The following is an 18,823-nucleotide window of genomic DNA, read 5'->3' as shown; positions in this document are numbered from 1 at the left end:
TTGTTGTGCTGTTATGCGTCTGGATAAAAGATCGCAATAATCTGGAGGTTTGTGCTGGAATTTGCTATCGCATCGCAGTTGATGTTGGTCCATGATCTTCACCGGCTTGTGCACGGCAGCTGTCCACCCTGCGAACTGAAAGGTTGCTGCGATCAGACAGACTTTGGGAATAAAGACACATTAACATGTCAACCAGGACCCCTCTACCTACTGTCAACGAGAGAGACACAGAAAACGTAAGTGTGAGGAGACGTTTTTATTCCAAGTTGTTTTTCAAATCGTATTGAACTTTCAAACTTTCGAGCGTCGGTATTCATGCGGTAAACAACAGGGGCTCTATGAATATGTATTTCGCACCGTTGTAATGTTTTCTAGTTAGTCACAGTCAGACACGTTGTCTCATCTGTCGGGGTGACAGTTAAACTTAAAGAATAAACATCGATGGGCGATGTGACTTTCTCACGAGCAGTTTCAACCCCTCAAAAGATCTGTCAAGTCACCATCGTGCGACTTCCTGTTACAATAATGTAGCGTAAAAAGCTTCCACTTGATACACCGTAACAGTTTGTGATACAATGACACAGTGTAACAGTTTTTGCAATAGTAATACGGTGTATGATCAAATGATACAGTGTAACGGTGCTTGCTATAGTAATACAGTGTGACAGATATGATAAAGCACACTGTGAGAGTTTCCTGCAATGTGATTCTGCTTCAAAGATACAGTGTAACAATATTCACGATGCATTGTAACATTTTATTAAAAACAATAACACAGTGAGACGGATATTTCTTGAGGAATGAGACTGTGTTACCCACAAATCTGCAGTTTAATAATACACTACAAATCCTCATGTCCACTGCAATCAAATGGTGCTGTTTGTTTACCAGTATTTTCGCTGTTGTGTGACATGTTTTTTGTTGTCCAGATGACCTTTGACAGGCTGATGCGCAAGATTACGCATTTTGAAATATCAAGAATTTAGGGTAAAATGTCTAAATTTATGAATGTATATTAGAACGTAGCTTTTTTCATTATTTTTAATTTACATCGTTTTTTTGGTTCTGTTAAGCCAAAAATCTATCGTCTACTTTGTTTGATTTTCTTGTCACACACGTTCAGAGACGCCTCAGTTACCATTCTTGAAAAATCACTTTTACAATTTAGCTAAATTTCTCTTGTTTTTGTGTTCCATAGAAAAGTAAAAAATCATACGAGTTTGAAACATCATTGGGTATGAGGATTTTTCATTTTTGGCTGAAGTTACCCTTTAAATTGTGCTGCTGGCCAACCAAATAATAAAGCTGTTCAATCGATATGAATAGAAATAAATGACATAAGTTAATTGTACAACAAAACTAAGAGATAGGAAATGAGTGACGTTTTAAATAGCATCCAAAGTTTGATAGATTTGTGTCTAAAATATTTTTTCCATCACACTTCATAGGACATTATTAAAGTTTAATATACGTTTTAGCTTATTAGTCCTCGGGTGCATATCTTACCTGTTTTCTTACCCAGTCTCTCCACTGGTTAGTCCTTTAGTGACGAGGAACTTTAGAGAGAGCTGAAGAAAGAGAGAGAAAGCTCCAGTCATTCATTTGCACCCCTCGGACCTCTGACGACAAGTGTTGGAAATGTTTTCACGCTCGTCTGAGCATCGGTTTGTGCCAGGCGATCAATAAGCTGTCAGCATCACAAAAACGGGCCGATTGTCTGTTTGGACGGCATTCACGTCGCCAATGCTAGAATGAAGGGCTCCCACTCTGTCAAGAGGCACCGCATAACTATAGTAAGTGCTAATTATCCATTCTAATGAGGCGGATTAAATTTAGGATGGAGAAAGAGGACTGTTGAAAATGAGTCTTTAGAAATATGCCAAGCCACAAAGTAGATTTCGTTGACTGCGGAAGGCTTTGATTGAATTCGCCCTTGGTTCGTGTTTAGAGGTTTTTGAGCATTCCTGGCAAATCTGTAATCAGAATTTAAGTAGGTTGTGTAATTAACCTCTCAAAAAGCTTAAAAACAAACCGATTGCATTTTGACACCGAGTCGTTATAGACAGAATGATGCCTTGACTAAAGAGGTAGTGCAAAAATGTCTATTTTATCATCAACAATAATGTTTTATAGTTAGCTTGATAAAGAAATATTACTCCATGTTCTCGCTTGTCCTAGATGCAAGTGTGTCCTAGAGGAAGAATTTAGGACACTGTCTTTTTAAGGCTCTCTCTCATGGTGCTATATAATCATTTGGAGTAATTGTTCTACACCATCTTTAGTTTTGTCGTGTTGCCCATTTGTGAGTCAGAAGAAGAGTATGTCTGCTTTTACAAAGGGATTGACTCAACACCTGCTTCTCCAAATCATGTCACACTTATTAAATCCACGGTTTATTTTTTCTAACCAATTCATATTGTTGTTCATTTAATTTCGTTGCCGTTTGTAGTTGCTAAGAATATGTGCCCTATTACTCATTTTGGTGCTCAACAATGCTGCTGAGATGAATCACATAAATTACACGTGACAGAATGATGCTGGCTGGGTTAAAATGTCCCCCTATGAGTGTCATTCCTCAGCCGTCTATTGTGTCTGTTTATGTAAAGTTACGTTCTTTTGTTTTGGCCTGACGATTACTTCTGGGAAACGGTATTGCGTTTCCAGTATTAGGAACTTGTTTGGGATCTGTTCCTGAAATTGCTTCACACAGTGTTTTCAATTCCTACTCAGAATGCCGAGCGACAGTAACTCTTAATGGGCCGCACACTTGCTGGTCAGTCAGGTACCATAAAACTAGATTTTTGTGACAATGACAATGGTAAGTTCATTGCACTAACTCCATTTTCCTTGTTTCCACTGAGCACCCAAGATGCTTTTGCAAGATTCTCAAAGCATGCTGGGATAGTGGTGTGCCACAAACTTGTGGAGTCTAAACCGACTTTAGCGCATGCTGTATACAAAGAAATCTGAAATTCAAGTCAGTTTTTCAGTTCGCCTTTTCGCTTAAATTGTCATGCTAATAAAAATAGGTTTTGATTGTTTTTTATTATAAAGTTTGAATATATACTTTACTCTGGTCTTGGCAGCTGTCACACGTATCATGCGCTGTTATTTTGTGGTAGGACTGCTGAAAGGTTATTGATATGGACGTCAAGCTGAAACTTTAAAGGGATAGTTCACAAATTCTGTCATCATGTACTCCCTCAGATTGTTCCAAACCTGTATCAATTTCTTTGTTCTGCTGAACAAAAAGGAAGATATTTGGAAGAATGTCAGTACAGATCTCATCCCCCATTGACTCCCATAGTTTTTATTTTCCCTACTATGGCAGTACATTGGGAATGAGATCTATTTGGTTACTGACATTCTTCCGAATATCTTCCTTTGTGTTCAGCTATAAACTATCCCTTTAATATAGAGCGAATGATCATGTGATTTGTGATTCCGGATGATGCAGATCATCTCAGTGCTGTTTCATGAACCTTAGGGCCAGATTTACTAAACAGGGCAAAATAGCACGAGAATAAAGAGGGATGCTTTACTTCCTATAAAGATTGTGAAATGTGTATGATAGTAGTATAGTTTCAGTGTATTTGAATCTAATTGAAGTTAATTTGATGAGCTTTAATCATTATCATATACAGTATGGCAAGACAGATTAGTAAATCCGTGATCATTTTTCAAGCATGTAGCTTTTCTTTTGTCGATTGTTATAGATCAAGTCAGTAACCGCACTTATGAGAGATGATGTTTGAATGAGGAACTGATCTGAGTTTGACTGTCAAAACTAAGGAGTCAACATACATCACATGACGTAGACATCTTGTAACCGCTAGTTGACTCCTCCTGACAAAACTCGACCGACAGTCAACATCTTGATTTGTCTTCTCATCTTTATTGTTTAAATCTCCAGGAACGTCATACCTGAAACCCTGCCGCCTTTATTGAGATATCTCGCTCTTTTCTCTTTCTCTCAACAGCATGTGTGCTCCTCTGCATTGGATATTTTTATTAAGATATCTGTTTGAGCTCTGGTGAGCTAATGTAAGTCCCTGTATTCCAGATGGACGTGCATGCTGTTTGAAAGCGTATGATAGATGAGTCCTCAGTGTGTGAGCTCATGGTGTCATGTCATCTCTGCCGTTTGTTTGCTCGGACATTCTGACATGTTGTTTAATAGATTTTTACGACCACGAGCCCTAATTATCATCACTCATCCAATGCAAGTATTGATCTGCTGAGGTGGATGGGTGGCATTTCCTTTGGAGCTGCGACAATCTGGACTCTTTAAGATGTTGACATCTTGATCAGCGAAGTTTCATGACACCTTATTGCAATTTTGCTTTAACATAAAACTGCAATTCATTTTAGTTTTATGGCGGATGCACTTATTTTTCATTTGGAACAATGGGGCACTGTCCAATGCCATTGCCAAGAGTCAGGACATCTTTCAAAATGACCCAAATTGTGTACAGTTGTAGAATGCATGTCATATACAACTGGGATGACATGAGTAAATTATAGATTAAAATTTATTTTGGGGGGAACCGAGAGAGTATGAAGGTAAATTCTGTTCCCCATTTCTGTGAAGGCCCGTATACCAGAGGTTTGGTATTTTCAATACATTGCTTTTATAAAGCACCTCGCTCTGTCTGAAAGGATGGAGCTCCAGTGTTTTTCAGTGCAAGATGAAGTCCAAACAAAAATCCAGGAAATCGTCTGACATTTTGGAGAGATTACACGATTCACGTGTCTCCCTTCCTCGAGTGCAAACAGATGAGAACGCTTTGACTGGCACAGTTCACCTAACTATATCCTTGTAGGCAGGAAATGAAGATATTTCCTCTTCTTTGAGGTTGTCGGGTTCAAAAATCTTTTCATTTGAACAGTGTTTGACATTCCCTAAAGTTTTATTTGCGTGGCATTTAACTGCTTTCACATCACCAGCACTCTTTAGAATTTAAATAATTATTTTCAATAATTGATACTTATATGTAATAGAATTATATTTATTTAAATAATTTATTATATTTACATTGTTATTTATAATTATTTTATTTTATTACTATTACTTTTTTAACCTACAATTACAGTTACCAGCCCTTAACTATGACTTTGAATTTATTTGCTCTTCAAATTTGAGTTATTGGCTATGTCTGCACATTCACTGGTATAGAATAAAAGCCAAGAAGTCTGTCGATAAAAGAATTAAATTAATTACTGTTGTCCATTTCTAAAAAGGCCCTAGTGCTCACCATTGTCATTTCAATTCAACGAATACATTTCTTTTGTTACGCCTCTCGCTTTGTCAGAAAGAAGGAACATTTTAAAAGATCCACGTCTTATAAACCTGTTCCTCTTATGTCCGTCTTTTCGTGTTTCTACAGCACACATCACAATCAGATGGGCGAAATGAAGTGGCGTCCCGTCCCGGGCGGTCAGGTGCCCGCTGCCGAAACTCCATCGCCTCCTGTGCCGACGAGCAGCCACATGTCGGCAACTATCGGCTGCTCAAAACCATCGGCAAGGGCAACTTCGCCAAGGTCAAACTGGCACGACACATTCTCACGGGACGAGAGGTGAGCTTTTTACAGATACAAAAACATAGTTTAAAAATGACAAGTTTTGAATTTTTGTTTTGTATAAATAAAAATTATTTTTGAACCATTGAAAGACCTTTAGAAGTGTTTTTATGCTTTAGCACATTTTCTACCCAAATCTTTTTTACCATGATTCCAAAAATCACAAGTTTAAAAAAAAAATCTGCTTTAATGCATTACACTGCTGAGAATTGTGTTAAGAACGACCCAGATATGCTTAATGATGCTGACTGATGTTGAGCATGTTCTTCCTCCCTTGCTTCCTCTCTCTCTCTCTCTCTCTCTCTCTCTCTCTCTCTCTGTCGTCTCTCTCTCTCTCTCTCTCTCTCTCTCTCTCTCTCTCTCTCTCTCTCTCTCTCTCTCTCTCTCTCTCTCTCTCTCTCTCTCTCTCTCTCTCTCTCTCTCTCTCTCTCTCTCTCTCTCTCTCTCTCTCTCTCTCTCTCTCTCTCTCTCTCTCTCTCTCTCTCAGTAAAACGATTCATGGCAATAAACTTGATTTTTTTCTGTCTTCTCTCTTTCCTGCAGGTGGCCATAAAAATAATTGATAAGACGCAGCTTAATCCAACCAGCCTTCAGAAGGTAAACATTTCAGGATTGCTACTGAGCTTATAAAGCTTATAAAAACTCTGTCCGCCCGGTTCTCCACCTCCGCTGTGCTTTACTGCCCTTCTTTCAGCGGTTTACAGATAAGAGCATGCAAGCGACAATACTCTGAACAAAGCTTCTGTTTTCACTCCTGGAGAAAAATTAACCAGATATGTGGTGAGTGTTTCTCTTTTAGTCAGCCTGAAGGACTGTGAATTCAGACCGAGACGAACTTTTTCATTGTTTTTTTCTTCAATTTCCTTCAACACGGAATTGCAGAAATAAAAGTGCAAACTGCTGCATGATGGGAGAACAGGAGCTGAGCGCTTAGTGGACTTCAATTTCAGAAGCCGCTAATAATAGCCGGAGCAGAGAAATCCTTATGAACGGTTTGGAATAATAAACACACATGTGCCAGAGTAGAAAGCTCAGGGTTTGGATGCAACATTGGAAATGGACATTTTCAATGTTTCGGTTCGTTCTCGCTCGTCTGTTTTTTGGACGGACCGTATAGATCACATTGTCACATGGAGGTCAATGTGAGGTGCTGATGTTCTCTGTCATTGACTGTCCTCTCCTATAATTAGCTGGCACTTGTTTTTCCAGGTCATTGATTTTGGCTGTTTTCCGTTTGCGAGCCGCTTGACATCTCGTGGCTCGGGTCGTGTCTCCGGAGGGTGGGGTCTGATCAGTTTGGGGCATAGGGGGCAAATACCGGATGTTTGAGCTTTAGCTCGCCGCTGACCTGCTGCTTATCTGCGATCACATGTTGTTATTCTTTGTCCTCTAAAAGTTTGATACAGATTATGATTGTTTGCTAATATTGACAAATACCATCTTTAGTTTGTTGTTCTGTAGATGAAGTTGTTCACCTAATTACCAGAAATGTTCATTTCATTTATCAGTTAATTTGTGTATATTTATGTGTTCTTTATATGTATGTGTGCAAATTACATCACAGGATTTACACAGTTTTGCTGTATTTTTGAATGAACACAAAGTGGAATGTTATTTGCATATCTTTTGTTCTTGGCATAATTCAGCTGTTGGCAAGTATTTTGCTCATTCCATGACATCATTTATAGATGCAATCACAGATGTATATACTGTATATAGATGCATCATTAGCGGCTGTTTCTATGGGCCGCTACATGCATGTCGTCAGCCATATTGAACACTCAAAAGTGTGCTCACTATATCTGCAACTGTAGTTACTGTATGAATATCGAGAGCAATTGAAAACACAAAGCCACACTGTAAAATAATTTAAGCCTTCACAACAACAAAAAATCTTAGTACTAATTTCCCCTCGCTTTTTCTTGTTCACTCAACTTTTTGAAATAGAAGTTGTACTGATACAAAAAGTAATTCATTGGGATAACTCAGGATTATTAGTTGTACTGACTTGAAACAAGTACTGTAATTAGAGATACAAAAAATAATTAATTGAGGTAATTTAGGATTATTAGTTTTCTTGAGAGGTACAAAAAAATTATGCTTAAGTCATTAGTTGTCACAACATAGTCAAGTTTACATAATGAACAACATAACAAATTATTTTTGTTGGCTGAACATAAATAATGTAAATTGGTTATTTAAAAATAAACAAATATTTTTGTCTTTTACTACAATTTGAGTAAACTTTGATCAAACAACTGCTTGAACAGTTTGAGTTACGTTGGGTCTGCACTTAAACCTCAACCATGGTAACAATCAAAAAACATCATTCATTAAAAAAACTCTAAATACAACAGATAACAAACAGTAACAACAAGATTAAAGCATAAATTATTCCAGCAAGAACTAAAAACTAATCTTTCAAAGAAAAACAAATAAGAAACACCGAATTGATCATGCTGCAGTGCATCTTGGGAACTTTCAAACTCTTGTTTGTTCATTGTACATTGACGTAACTACATTTTTTACATTTATAGAGGTCTTTTTGAGTGAACTTGCAAAGAATTTTTCACACAACTCATATTTTTAAGTTAATGAAGAAAATGTTTGGTTACAATGAATGAAGTTATTAAAAGAAGTTCCGTGAACTTTTTCATGGACTTTTGCTCAACCAACACAACAAAATTAGTTGTTTGAACTTTTTTTGAGTTGGGTTTTTTACAGTGCAAACGTTATCACCTGTTTTCCCATTTCTTTGGGAATTTAGATCTCTGTGGTTTTACAACCAGAGGCTGCACAATGTTGTGGTACAGTACCGGTCAAAGGTTTGGAAACACTTTATTGAAATGTTTCTAATAGTCTTACAAATCTTTTAATCTCAAAGTGTATGGTTAAATGTTTAAAGTTACTTTTATTGACAAAAACATAATTGTGCTGATGAACAGTATCTTTATCTTCCATTAGAAAGCAAAAATAGTTTTGAATTTGTACCAAATAATAAAGAATACTCTCAATATGATTTAGAAAGCCTTAAAAAGATGAAAAAATGGCAAGAGAACAATTTAGAAGACGATATAATATAACACTTTTGATGTACCTGAGATGCTTTTATTTGCAACATAATTGCATCGGTTACAATTGTGTTACTCTATAGTTTTTATGTGTTTACATATATTCTAAAAAGTGGAAAAATATAAAGCGAGTAAGTTTTTCCAAACTTTTGACTGGTAGTGTATCTACATGGGTATATTAACTTGATAACATTACAGATATGCGCTCAGCATCATTTTCAGTTCTTTATGTAATCAGATAACGTTTACAAGTTTCTCAGTAATCTAATAGTTCCTTATTCGTCTTTAAAAATATTTTTGAGCTGATCTAAGTTGAAGCTGTTGAACTTTTATACCTGTTGTTCTAAATGTCAATAGGCTGATAATAATTCTTATGTTGTTTTAAGATACCGATACAGTGTTAAACGGTATACAGTTTCATTTTTAGTAACTCTCTCCACCTCTGTAAAGATGTTTGCCATTTCTCTTAAGTGATGTCCTGGGCGAGAGACTGATTCATTATCCTGCAGTCGTAACTCGCTCTCACTGTTTGACATTTCACAGGTCTGCCGCTTCATGATTAAACATCGTGTTATGATGGGAAAAGGGTTGTTGGGGTAGACTAGATAGAAAGGATAGGTTGCAGGTTCAGTCACTTGAGGTACAATCAAGAAACTGATAAGTTGTGAAAATACGAGCAAGGTTTATTGAAAATAGTTTAAAAAGAGTACTACACTCCTCCTTATGTGTCTGCGTTAGGAAACGGGGCTTCTCAAACAAAACTGGGTCAGGGAATGATGATGACGTGTCATGAGACCTCTAAAGTAATAAAGACAAATAACCTGATAAAGAAAGTAGCTTGCAGTAGAATTGGAGTAAATTAATGCACAATACTCTGCAGAAATAACATCTTTTTATGTTGCTACGTCTGAAGAAATGGAAAGATTTGTCTACTGCATGAGTACCAGTCAGGAAAATATACAGATTGTACAATTGATTGATCTACATAGTAGCAAGCTTTAATGCTGTTTTAACAAACTGGAAAATATGTCAAAACTAGAAAGTATTCCCAATATATCATGTTGTAGGTATAAGGAGATTTTTTGATGTCTCCAATAAACTCTCAAATTATTTTCCAGATTTTAGATGCTGAAACATTTCTTGATCAATAACCCGATTGACCTACAGAGCAAATGTAAGAACTTGTTAGCGTGATAGTTCCTAATGATCATTTCTGTTTTCAGCACAGGTGTAATTCAGTATTTTCTTAAATTGTTTCTTGCTTTCAACGACAGTTGCAGTAATACAAGAATGGATTCAAGATAGCAAAATTAACTCTCGTGTGAACTTCCAGAATTGGTTTAGATTGTTTTTCTGTTTCATTGTGATTTCTGTGTGCATATTTGCCTACACAATCCAGACTAAGGAAGAAAATGCATCAGATTTTCAGTCAAATAGTCAACATGAAGAGAAAGCATAAGGAAAGCAAGATACATATTTCTAGCATTTAGGCTTTTTCTTTGTGTTTCATAATCGAAGAAAAACCATAATCAACATTGTATCAGTTGCTTCAGTAGGTTTTCCGAAGATTAGCTAATTAAATTACACTTGATATGACCAAATAAAATCTTCTTGAAACTAAATGATGTTAATTGGTGGAGTGGCTTTCACTCATTGGTTGTATACTTTTTCTGTTTTGTATAGGTGCGTCCCAAATCGCGCACTTATGCACTATTCTACGCCATTTTGTAGTATAAATATTGTGAGTAGTGCGTTCACATTGAAAATCCTCAAAAAAGAAGTGCACTTTAAGTACCCGGATGATGCATGTTTTCGACCGAAAACATGAAGTGTGGAACTGTGGGCACTTCACGCACTCAACGGTCGCAGTTTCGCTTACGTGGCGAAAGGGAGGCGGGGCTATCAGACGCTGCTCGAGCAAAACTCTCCTGCAGAGTGATAATGCTTCAATCTGATGATGACTAAAGTAATGCTGGGCAAAACAGATGAAAACTACATTAAATGTACAATGTTCAAGTATATTTTTATTCACACGCATTGTGGTGTGCGATTGACGTAATTGGCGCTCGTCTGGGAAACCGATATACTTCCGGTTAGTATAAAACCGTTTAGTATTCCATTTGGGACGATGCTACTCTTCTGAAATTCATATAACGTTACTAGATGGTTGAGTGCATAGTGCATAGTTTAAGTGCATAGTATGTCATTTGGGACACAGCTTATGTGTTTTCAGTTCAGTCAGCCTAAAAATGTATTTCGGATTCAGAAAGCTAAATACTCCATATTCAACTAAAACTATTCGACAGCATGTGACCCTGGACCACAAAACCAGTCATAACAGTCAATTTTTTTAAATTGAGATTTATACAATAAAGCTGAATATACAAGCTTATCATTGATAAGCGAATTTTACTTCCGCGTCGGACCTACGCCGTAGCCTGCACAGAGATGTGTACCCTATGCCAGGGCTAGTCAACTGGCGGCCCGCGGGCCAAATGCGGCCCGTCAATCAACTTTACCTGGCCCGCCTTAACATTTCAAATAAGTGGACAGACTTTAAGAACAGTGTGCTTTAAATGCACGTCCTCCTGAGACGCCACATCTTTAGAAGTCCAAAACGCTGCTACATTCAATACGGAAGTAATTCCCGCGGCTCATAATGATTTACGTCTTATAAAGCGATTTGATCGGTCAGTCCAAGAATCTTAATGTTATTTACAACGTTATAATCAGCAATGCATTGCACAGCCACAATCGGTTTGCGCACGCGATAGGTCTCGTTCTAAAACACGTTTTGTGCCCTTGAAAGTAGGCTAACTGTAGGAAGTTGTCTCAGATAATGGGAAAACGGTGTTGTTTTTATTACTGCATTCATTATGAATAACGGCTATATTTACGAAAAACAGCTGTTCATCTCCCCCAGAACTCGCACTATACTATACAAAGGCTCTGCCCTATAAGTGCGTGGGGCGCATGAATGCGATCGGAATTCACCCGAAGATGTGATAATAGCGTTCAGTTTCTTGCACAGATCAATTGACTCGCTTCATAAGACGCTTATTTAACGTCACAAGCGGCAGGGATTACTTTTGTGTTGAATGTATTTGCGTTTTTTACTTTTATTGATTTAACTTCAATTAATTCAACCAAATATCTTCAGAAATATCTTCTTGAAAAAACAATGCGACCCACATCTTGGATGTACTGGAGGACTGTGGGTGAGTAAATTAGTAGCTATTTTTGGGTAATGTAATGCATTAAGGAATATAAAATACAGTTAAAAAGACAATATCCCTTTTAATTTAATATCATGAAAAGGCACAAATACTGGATGCAATATTTGTGTGCATGTTTTAATATATGGCCTATAAGTAACAGCAACAAAAACAGTATAAAAGCAACAAAACGAAATAAATAACAGAAATACAAAATAACAGAAGAAATGAGGATTTGGTAAAAAAAAAACTGGCCCGCATCCTATTTATACTTTTGGAGTCTGGCCCTCAAAGAAAAGTAGTTGAAGACCCCTGCCCTACGCCATAGCCTGACACGCACCTCTCCAAAAATGTAACCATGCGTCAATGCGACGCAGACTGCAAGCGCTGTGATTGGTCTGCTTGAACCCCCTCCCTTCAGGTCAAAAAGCTCTGCGATAGCATCGGGTTTATTCATACGCATTTCCGAATAAATTATCTAAATAAATTACATGTTTTTCTGTATTTAACAGTCAACCTGCAAAAGTGACTTGTTTACTTGCCGCTATCACTGCTAAATGCTTCTCAAACAGCGTACACAACGAACCGCTTCTTCTTCGGCTCTTGTCTTGGTTACATAAGAAACACGGCTGTGGATACTGACACCTAGTAGCCATTGCCTGTATAAACGAAAACCGGCTCGTTGCCTACGGCGTAGAGTAAAAATCCACCTTTATGATAGGGCAATATTTTGCCAAGATGCAACTATTTGAAAATCTGGATTCTGATGGTGCAAAAAAATGGAAATATTGAGAAAATTGCCTGTAGTAGGCCATTGCTAAGAAGAAACTGGTTTGTTTTAGCACTCTCTATAGGTTTACTACTGTAATGACGTAGAGAGTAGATGAACCCGAAAGCGGAAATTCTCAACTTTACAAAGATACCAAACTTGAGTGGATAATTCTCAAAGATCGGGCAGCAGCGAGTGATTTTGTAGGCGTGTTTCCGGGGATTTTTGTTTCATGCTTGTGTTCTGTCGTCCACCCACACATCTTGTGTCGTCTCTCAGACACTGACCACTTCTGTGCTTTGCACAAGATCTTTTATAGTCTCAAATCAATGCCATGCTTTTGTTTTTGCGTTATTGAGCGACCACTTACGCAACTCGTCCACGTTTATGAACCTTTTATATATGCATGTAGTTTGAATCAAGGTTGAGAGCATGGAAGCACAGAAGTGGTTGAGCGGTTAAAGAAGCAGCGCAGAGAGCATTGACGTCATCGTTACACGTTCAGTGATGGCGTGTGTGGGCGTCGATGTAAGAGAGAACATGGTTTCAGAGATTCCTGATGATTTTCATGCCGCCGGTATCCTGGAAACACGTGTTTAGAGCTTTTAACCAGTGTACGAGAAACATTCAAGATCAGGGGATGTGATTGAATATGTGATGAGTCACCGTTTCATTCTGAAGAAAAGGATCAGGTCACACAAAAACTAAGAATAATTTTTTTAAGTTTTCGTAAAATGCTAAAGATTTTCAAACTTTCAAATGCTAAAGATTTTACGTCACACGAGTTTGTGAATATGACCCTATTTATTTTTACGTGAGCTGTAAGTCCAACCCCAACCTGTTTCAGTCCTGTTTTTGGTCTGGTCCACAGATGTGTGTATGTTGTCGTGAGGACAGGCCAGGTGCCCAAGGGTGTCTCCTGAAGTACAGTTGCTGTACGGAACCGTTTTCAGGAGAATGAGAGCGATTTAACCACAGGAATGTTTACAAACTAACAGAACCTCCTCTGTAGTCTGGAAGTGTTTTCATGAGTCCAAGAGTCAAGTTTTGCGCTCTGTGGCGGTGTCATGAACTGTCATTGCGATCATCAGCATCTTTTCGATGATTTGTTGAAAAGAATAGTAGTTTACTGGTTTGCACTGCATAATCAGATTGAAATAAGGTCCAAAGATTTGAGATAATCAATCCTTTTTTCTTTCTGGTAAGGCTGTCTATGTGTTTGTGCGTGCATGTCAAGTAAAAAAAACATAGTTAGGCTATATGAAAGTATGTTTTAAAGACAAATTGTTTGATTTTAGGTTTGATTTTTATTTCCAATGTAGTTTTACATTTTTACATTTAGAATCAGAAAGAGCTTTATTACCAAGCAGGGCTCTAGACTAACTTTTTGTACTGGTTGTTATATGTGACCCTGGATCACAAAACCAGTCTTAAGTAGCACGGGAACATTTTTAGTAAAAGACAAAAATACATTGTGTGGGTCAAAATTATCGATTTTACTTTTATGCCAAAAATCATTAGGATATTAAGTAAAGATCATGTTCCATGAAGATATTTTGTAAATGTCCTACCTTAAATATATAAAAACTTTATTTTTGTGAGTGGATGGTCTGCCACAGTGCCCCTGATTAACAACTTCAAAGGCGATTTTCTCAATATTTTGATTTTTTTGCGCTCTCAGATTCCAGAGTTTTAAACGGTTGTATCTCAGCCAGATATTGTCCTATTCTAACAGCTCATATATCTATAGAAAGTTTATTTATTCAGCTTTCAGATTATGTAAAAATCTCAATTTCGAAAAATTGACCATTTGTTCAGGGTCACATATGTAAACTCTCTTTCAACACTTTACCATATTTAAAGCACATCTTTCTTAAAGCTACTTTCTTCCTTTATTTGTTGTGAACGACTCCTATAAGAGAACACAATTCCTTTAATATCAGTGAGTGTTTTTGGGCCCGTCCGTTGTTGTTTGATGAACATTATAAACAGAGATCTTTATTATGCTGCTGCCCCTTTAAGAGCTCGCGCAATATACTGGAACACGTGTTTTGTTTCCCAACTGTTTGGTCACGAAACAAACTGAATACCTTTACAAGGTTTCTTGTTAATATGGGAATTTTTAGGTTATTTTGTGTTAATATGTCCGTTTCAGAGTAAGAAGGCGTGAAAGAGAACTCCGTTTAGTATTTTGTGCTCTGACTCTCTGGGCGCGCGCATCTCAAACAACCCGCGAGACCTGAAGGCTTTTAGTGATTATTCTTCATGAAAGCTGCATTGATACACGTTTGGCTTCTATCAATAGCGACTCACAAATAAATAGTATTTAGCGTGATGTATAACGTTTTGTATGCTTTGCAGTATTGTTAGAGATCTTTATACAATAGTTCAGTGCTTAAAGTTTAAACACGTGTTTCCTGCATTAGCTTCACATGCATACAATACTTGCAACACATTTCGTTATCTTTGCTGTTTTGTACCTTAGCGGGGAAATTCTTGTATTCTGCATATTTATTTAAGTTGCAAGATTGAGCGCTTCACTCGTCTGCTCTTTCGGTCCTTCGCGTTCCGCGAATTACGTCTTTGGGGGCGGGGGCACTGATAGATAAGTGAATGGTTGAAGGAGGGGAGACGAAAATGAGTGACTGAATGCGCGCTTGCGCAATATAACATTTCTGCCATTAAATTTATAATACGCAAAAATTATATATTGATCAGTTTGACAGTGCACCGGTGCGACCATTAAGAAAAACAGGCAGGAAAAATAGTCGCAAAATGAGACCATTTAGTCGCAGTCTAGCGTGTCAGAGCATTGGTTATGATTTTCGGACGGATCAGGCCTTAACTTAACATTCTTAACGAAAAAGTTGTCAATCGTTCTTGTCATCTTCTCTCATCATCCGCGGCTACATCCACTCTGTTTATCTGACGGGCCTATAGGCTACTCACCTCTCTGTCTGACTGCAGCACAGCATTTTCAAACGTACACACGTACAGGAATATCTGGACCACGGCCAATCAGAGGGGGGTCCGCCCTTCACTATCTCTGATTGGTTTAGACCACGATATGGGCCTAATGTGTCTGTTGTTGAACCACAGGGAGACTTTCGCAGAGACTTTTTTTCCCCTCGAACGGCTGGTCGCACCGGTGCGACCTCAGATTTTTTTTAGTCACACCATTGAGAAATTAGGTCGCATGTGCGACCAAATTTGTCGCACTGTAGAGCCCTGCCAAGTATGTTTACACACACAAGGAATTTGATTTGGTGACAGGAGCTTAGTGCAGAAGAAAGTGTACACACAGTGCAAATATACATTAATATAGAAAAAATGAGAATTAAATAAAAACAATAATGCACTATGTACTAAAAGTGAAAATATATAGTAAAAAAAACATAATTTTTTAAAAGAGTGTACAGATGTGTTATTTACAGGTTTAACCTATTGTTTCTTACAATGTACAGTTTCCAGATGCTATGTGCAGTGTGCAAATTGTGTAATTGTAGTTGTCTGTGAAGCTTGGATTAGACTTAAAAATTCTAGACACATTTCACTCTTAAAGCACATGAAGCACTCAGGCAATACTTTGTTTAGCCGGACATGCAAATTTTCAAGTGGCTACTTGCAGTTGTTCTCAACATTTGCTTGCTTCTGAGATTATGGAATTTCCACTTCCTGTTTTTATTCCGTTAACGGATTTGTGTTTTCATGCTTCATCATTACCACGCACTGCCTCCAATGGAAACATTTAGAAATTGTGCTTTTCATTGACATCATTTGTTATTCTACAGTTGTTGTTCAACCAAAATTGAAAATTCGTAGGTTATTCACCCTAATGCCATCTCAGATGTTTATGTGACTTTCTTCAGCATGGTTTAGTGCTCTCGCTTTTTCCCATGGAAAAAGATATACACAGCGCTTGCTAGTATTATGAATAGAAATGTCTGCAATAATAGCATGTGTTCTGTTTCTTCTTTATGTTTCATATAACTCTTTCCTACAGTAACTACTGCCTAAATAAAGCTGTGAAAAGCGCTATATAAATCAAATTGAATTGAGTTTTGGTTTCAGTTTTGCTAAATAAGCTTAAAATAAAATAGCTTAAAAAATATTTTTATTAAAAAGTGTTCAACTGACAAGGAAGTCCTATACATCTGGGATGTCATGTGGGTGAATAAATGAGGGCAGAATGTTCAGTTTTGGGTGAACTATTCCTTTAAAAAGAAGCATTTTTCATATTGATGAAACTGTACACGACTAAAAAATTGGCAGCTTTTGTGAGAGTCACCCTGGTATTGTTAGCACAGGAAAGATTTTAATTAAAGTCTTTTAATTAAGACATTTTTTATATTTTTGGAGCTTTGGTGTGCCGATTATATGCAATTCTTTAGCACAGGACAGATCAAATCTATGCGATGAGTTTAAACGTTTGCATCACAGTAATATTTACGAGGGGAAGTTTAATCCTCCGAGTCTGTGAGGGATATTCTACAGTCAAATTAGGACACATTCTCTCTGCTCCAAACATGCACACACAGGGATGAAAACATCATGTCCTTAATGCATTTAATCATCAGGTCTACTTCTGACTGAAGCAAAAGGGGGTGAGGATTAACCAGCCTGCATCACATCATTTACAGAGGATGTGCACGCCCAGATGGTCCTGATGCTGCCTTCTTTTCCTCTTTCATCCAGTTGATTCTTTTTCTCCTCTTGTTGTTGGAAAATGTTGAACAGTTTTATTTGACTTTAGACCTTACAGGTCACCATGCTCAAGGTTGTATCTATAGAAAATAGAAATGGATAGCGGACAGTTATTCATCGTAGCTCATGATTTTGCCTCTTTGATCTTGAGGTTTAGTTATTTGTTTTATCAGCTGTTATTTTGTCTGTCGTTGGTTATTTTCGTCTCGTCTTGTGTTGATGTCTGGCTTTATGACTGATTCGTGGACAGTTGGTTGAGATGAAAGCAGTCTGATTCAGCCGTGTTTCCGCACAGCACTCATGGGAACCCAGGTTCTCCAGATGACAAAAACTTCTGAATGTTCGGATCTTCAAGCATCTATTTTGAGTCCAGCAAGTCGACGTTTACTGTCATAAAAACCGTCTGATCTTTGTTGTCAAAAATTAAACGAATGTTATTTTTATTTGTGTGCTGCTTATTTTAGAGCAGTGGTCACCAACCCTGTTCCTGGAGATCGACCGTCCTGCAGACTGCAGCTTCAACCCTGCTTCAGCACACCTGTCTGTCATTATCAAGCAAACCTGAACACCTTGATTAGATATTTGAGGTGTGTTTGATTGGGGTTAGAACTAAAATCTTCAGGACGGTCGATCTCCAGGAGCAGGGTTGGTGACCACTGTTTTAGAGCTTTCTATAGACAAGCATCACTTTTTCTGTTGTTAAAGGCTTGTTAAAGGAATAGTTCACCTAAAAATGCTTATTCTTTTATAATTTAGTTAACCTCATGTCATGTCAAACCCGTATGACTTTCTTTCTTCCTTCTGCAGAACAAAAAAAGATATTTGGAAAAATCTTGGTAACCAAACAACATTGGACTCCATTGACTTTCAATGTATGGACACAAAATCACTGATACATTTCTCAAAATATCTTCTTTTGTGTTCCACAGACAAAAGAAAGTCAGACGGGTTTTGAAAGACATGAGGGTGCATACATGATGACCAAATTTTTGTGAAGAACTATTTTTGGTCGAACTATTCCTTTAAGGAGAGCTTCACTGTTAATGTCAGATATTTCTGAGTGGACAGTAAACAAGGTGGAAAAGATCTTGCATGTCTTACACAATTTTATTTCAATTAAATGTTGGATTTTCCTTTACTACTTTTTTAATTGCCATAAAAATAGCCTAGTTCCTGATAAGCCTTTAAAACAATTCTGTTCATAGTAATAATATTAAATGAAGCTTGTGGCGTTCCCTAAAATCAGGTGGTCTATGTCACGACAACAAAATATTTGTATTTTTGTATGTATAAGTATTTTTGCCGCCAAACAGTTAAAGCACTTATCTGAACTCTTTTCATGAGTCATTTGAAAGCGTTTTATGCTCTCAGATGTTGAGGAGAATGTGCAATAGTAACTGCTGGTTTGCGCACCTTAAACGGGGAAATGAGCCGCGGAGGAAGTTAAAGACATAAACACACTGACAGCCTCGTGAGGGAAAG

The 18,823-nt window shown here is 37.5% G+C and overlaps 1 protein-coding gene across 10 annotated transcripts in view; it reads left to right on the top strand.

Moving 5' to 3' along the window:
• Positions 1–121: 121 nt before the first annotated feature.
• Positions 122–18,823, top strand: part of mark3b (MAP/microtubule affinity-regulating kinase 3b) — a 44,829-nt gene continuing 26,127 nt past the window's right edge. For 8 of the 10 annotated variants that reach the window (XM_057352238.1, XM_057352235.1, XM_057352237.1 and 5 more), the window contains exons 1-3: positions 122–236; positions 5,388–5,579; positions 6,126–6,179. In XM_057352238.1, coding sequence (XP_057208221.1) covers positions 186–236; positions 5,388–5,579; positions 6,126–6,179 — 297 coding nt within the window. In that variant the 5' untranslated portion in view covers positions 122–185. Of the gene's footprint in view, positions 237–1,608; positions 1,794–5,387; positions 5,580–6,125; positions 6,180–18,823 lie in introns of those variants that run through there. The other 2 variants (XM_057352239.1, XM_057352230.1) reach the window with 1 other exon arrangement.

Source organism: Triplophysa rosa, linkage group LG15 (assembly GCF_024868665.1).
Source record: "Triplophysa rosa linkage group LG15, Trosa_1v2, whole genome shotgun sequence".
Taxonomy (NCBI): domain Eukaryota; kingdom Metazoa; phylum Chordata; class Actinopteri; order Cypriniformes; family Nemacheilidae; genus Triplophysa; species Triplophysa rosa.
Note: the sequence above shows the minus strand (reverse complement) of the source record. Positions and strands in the feature narration are given on the sequence as shown.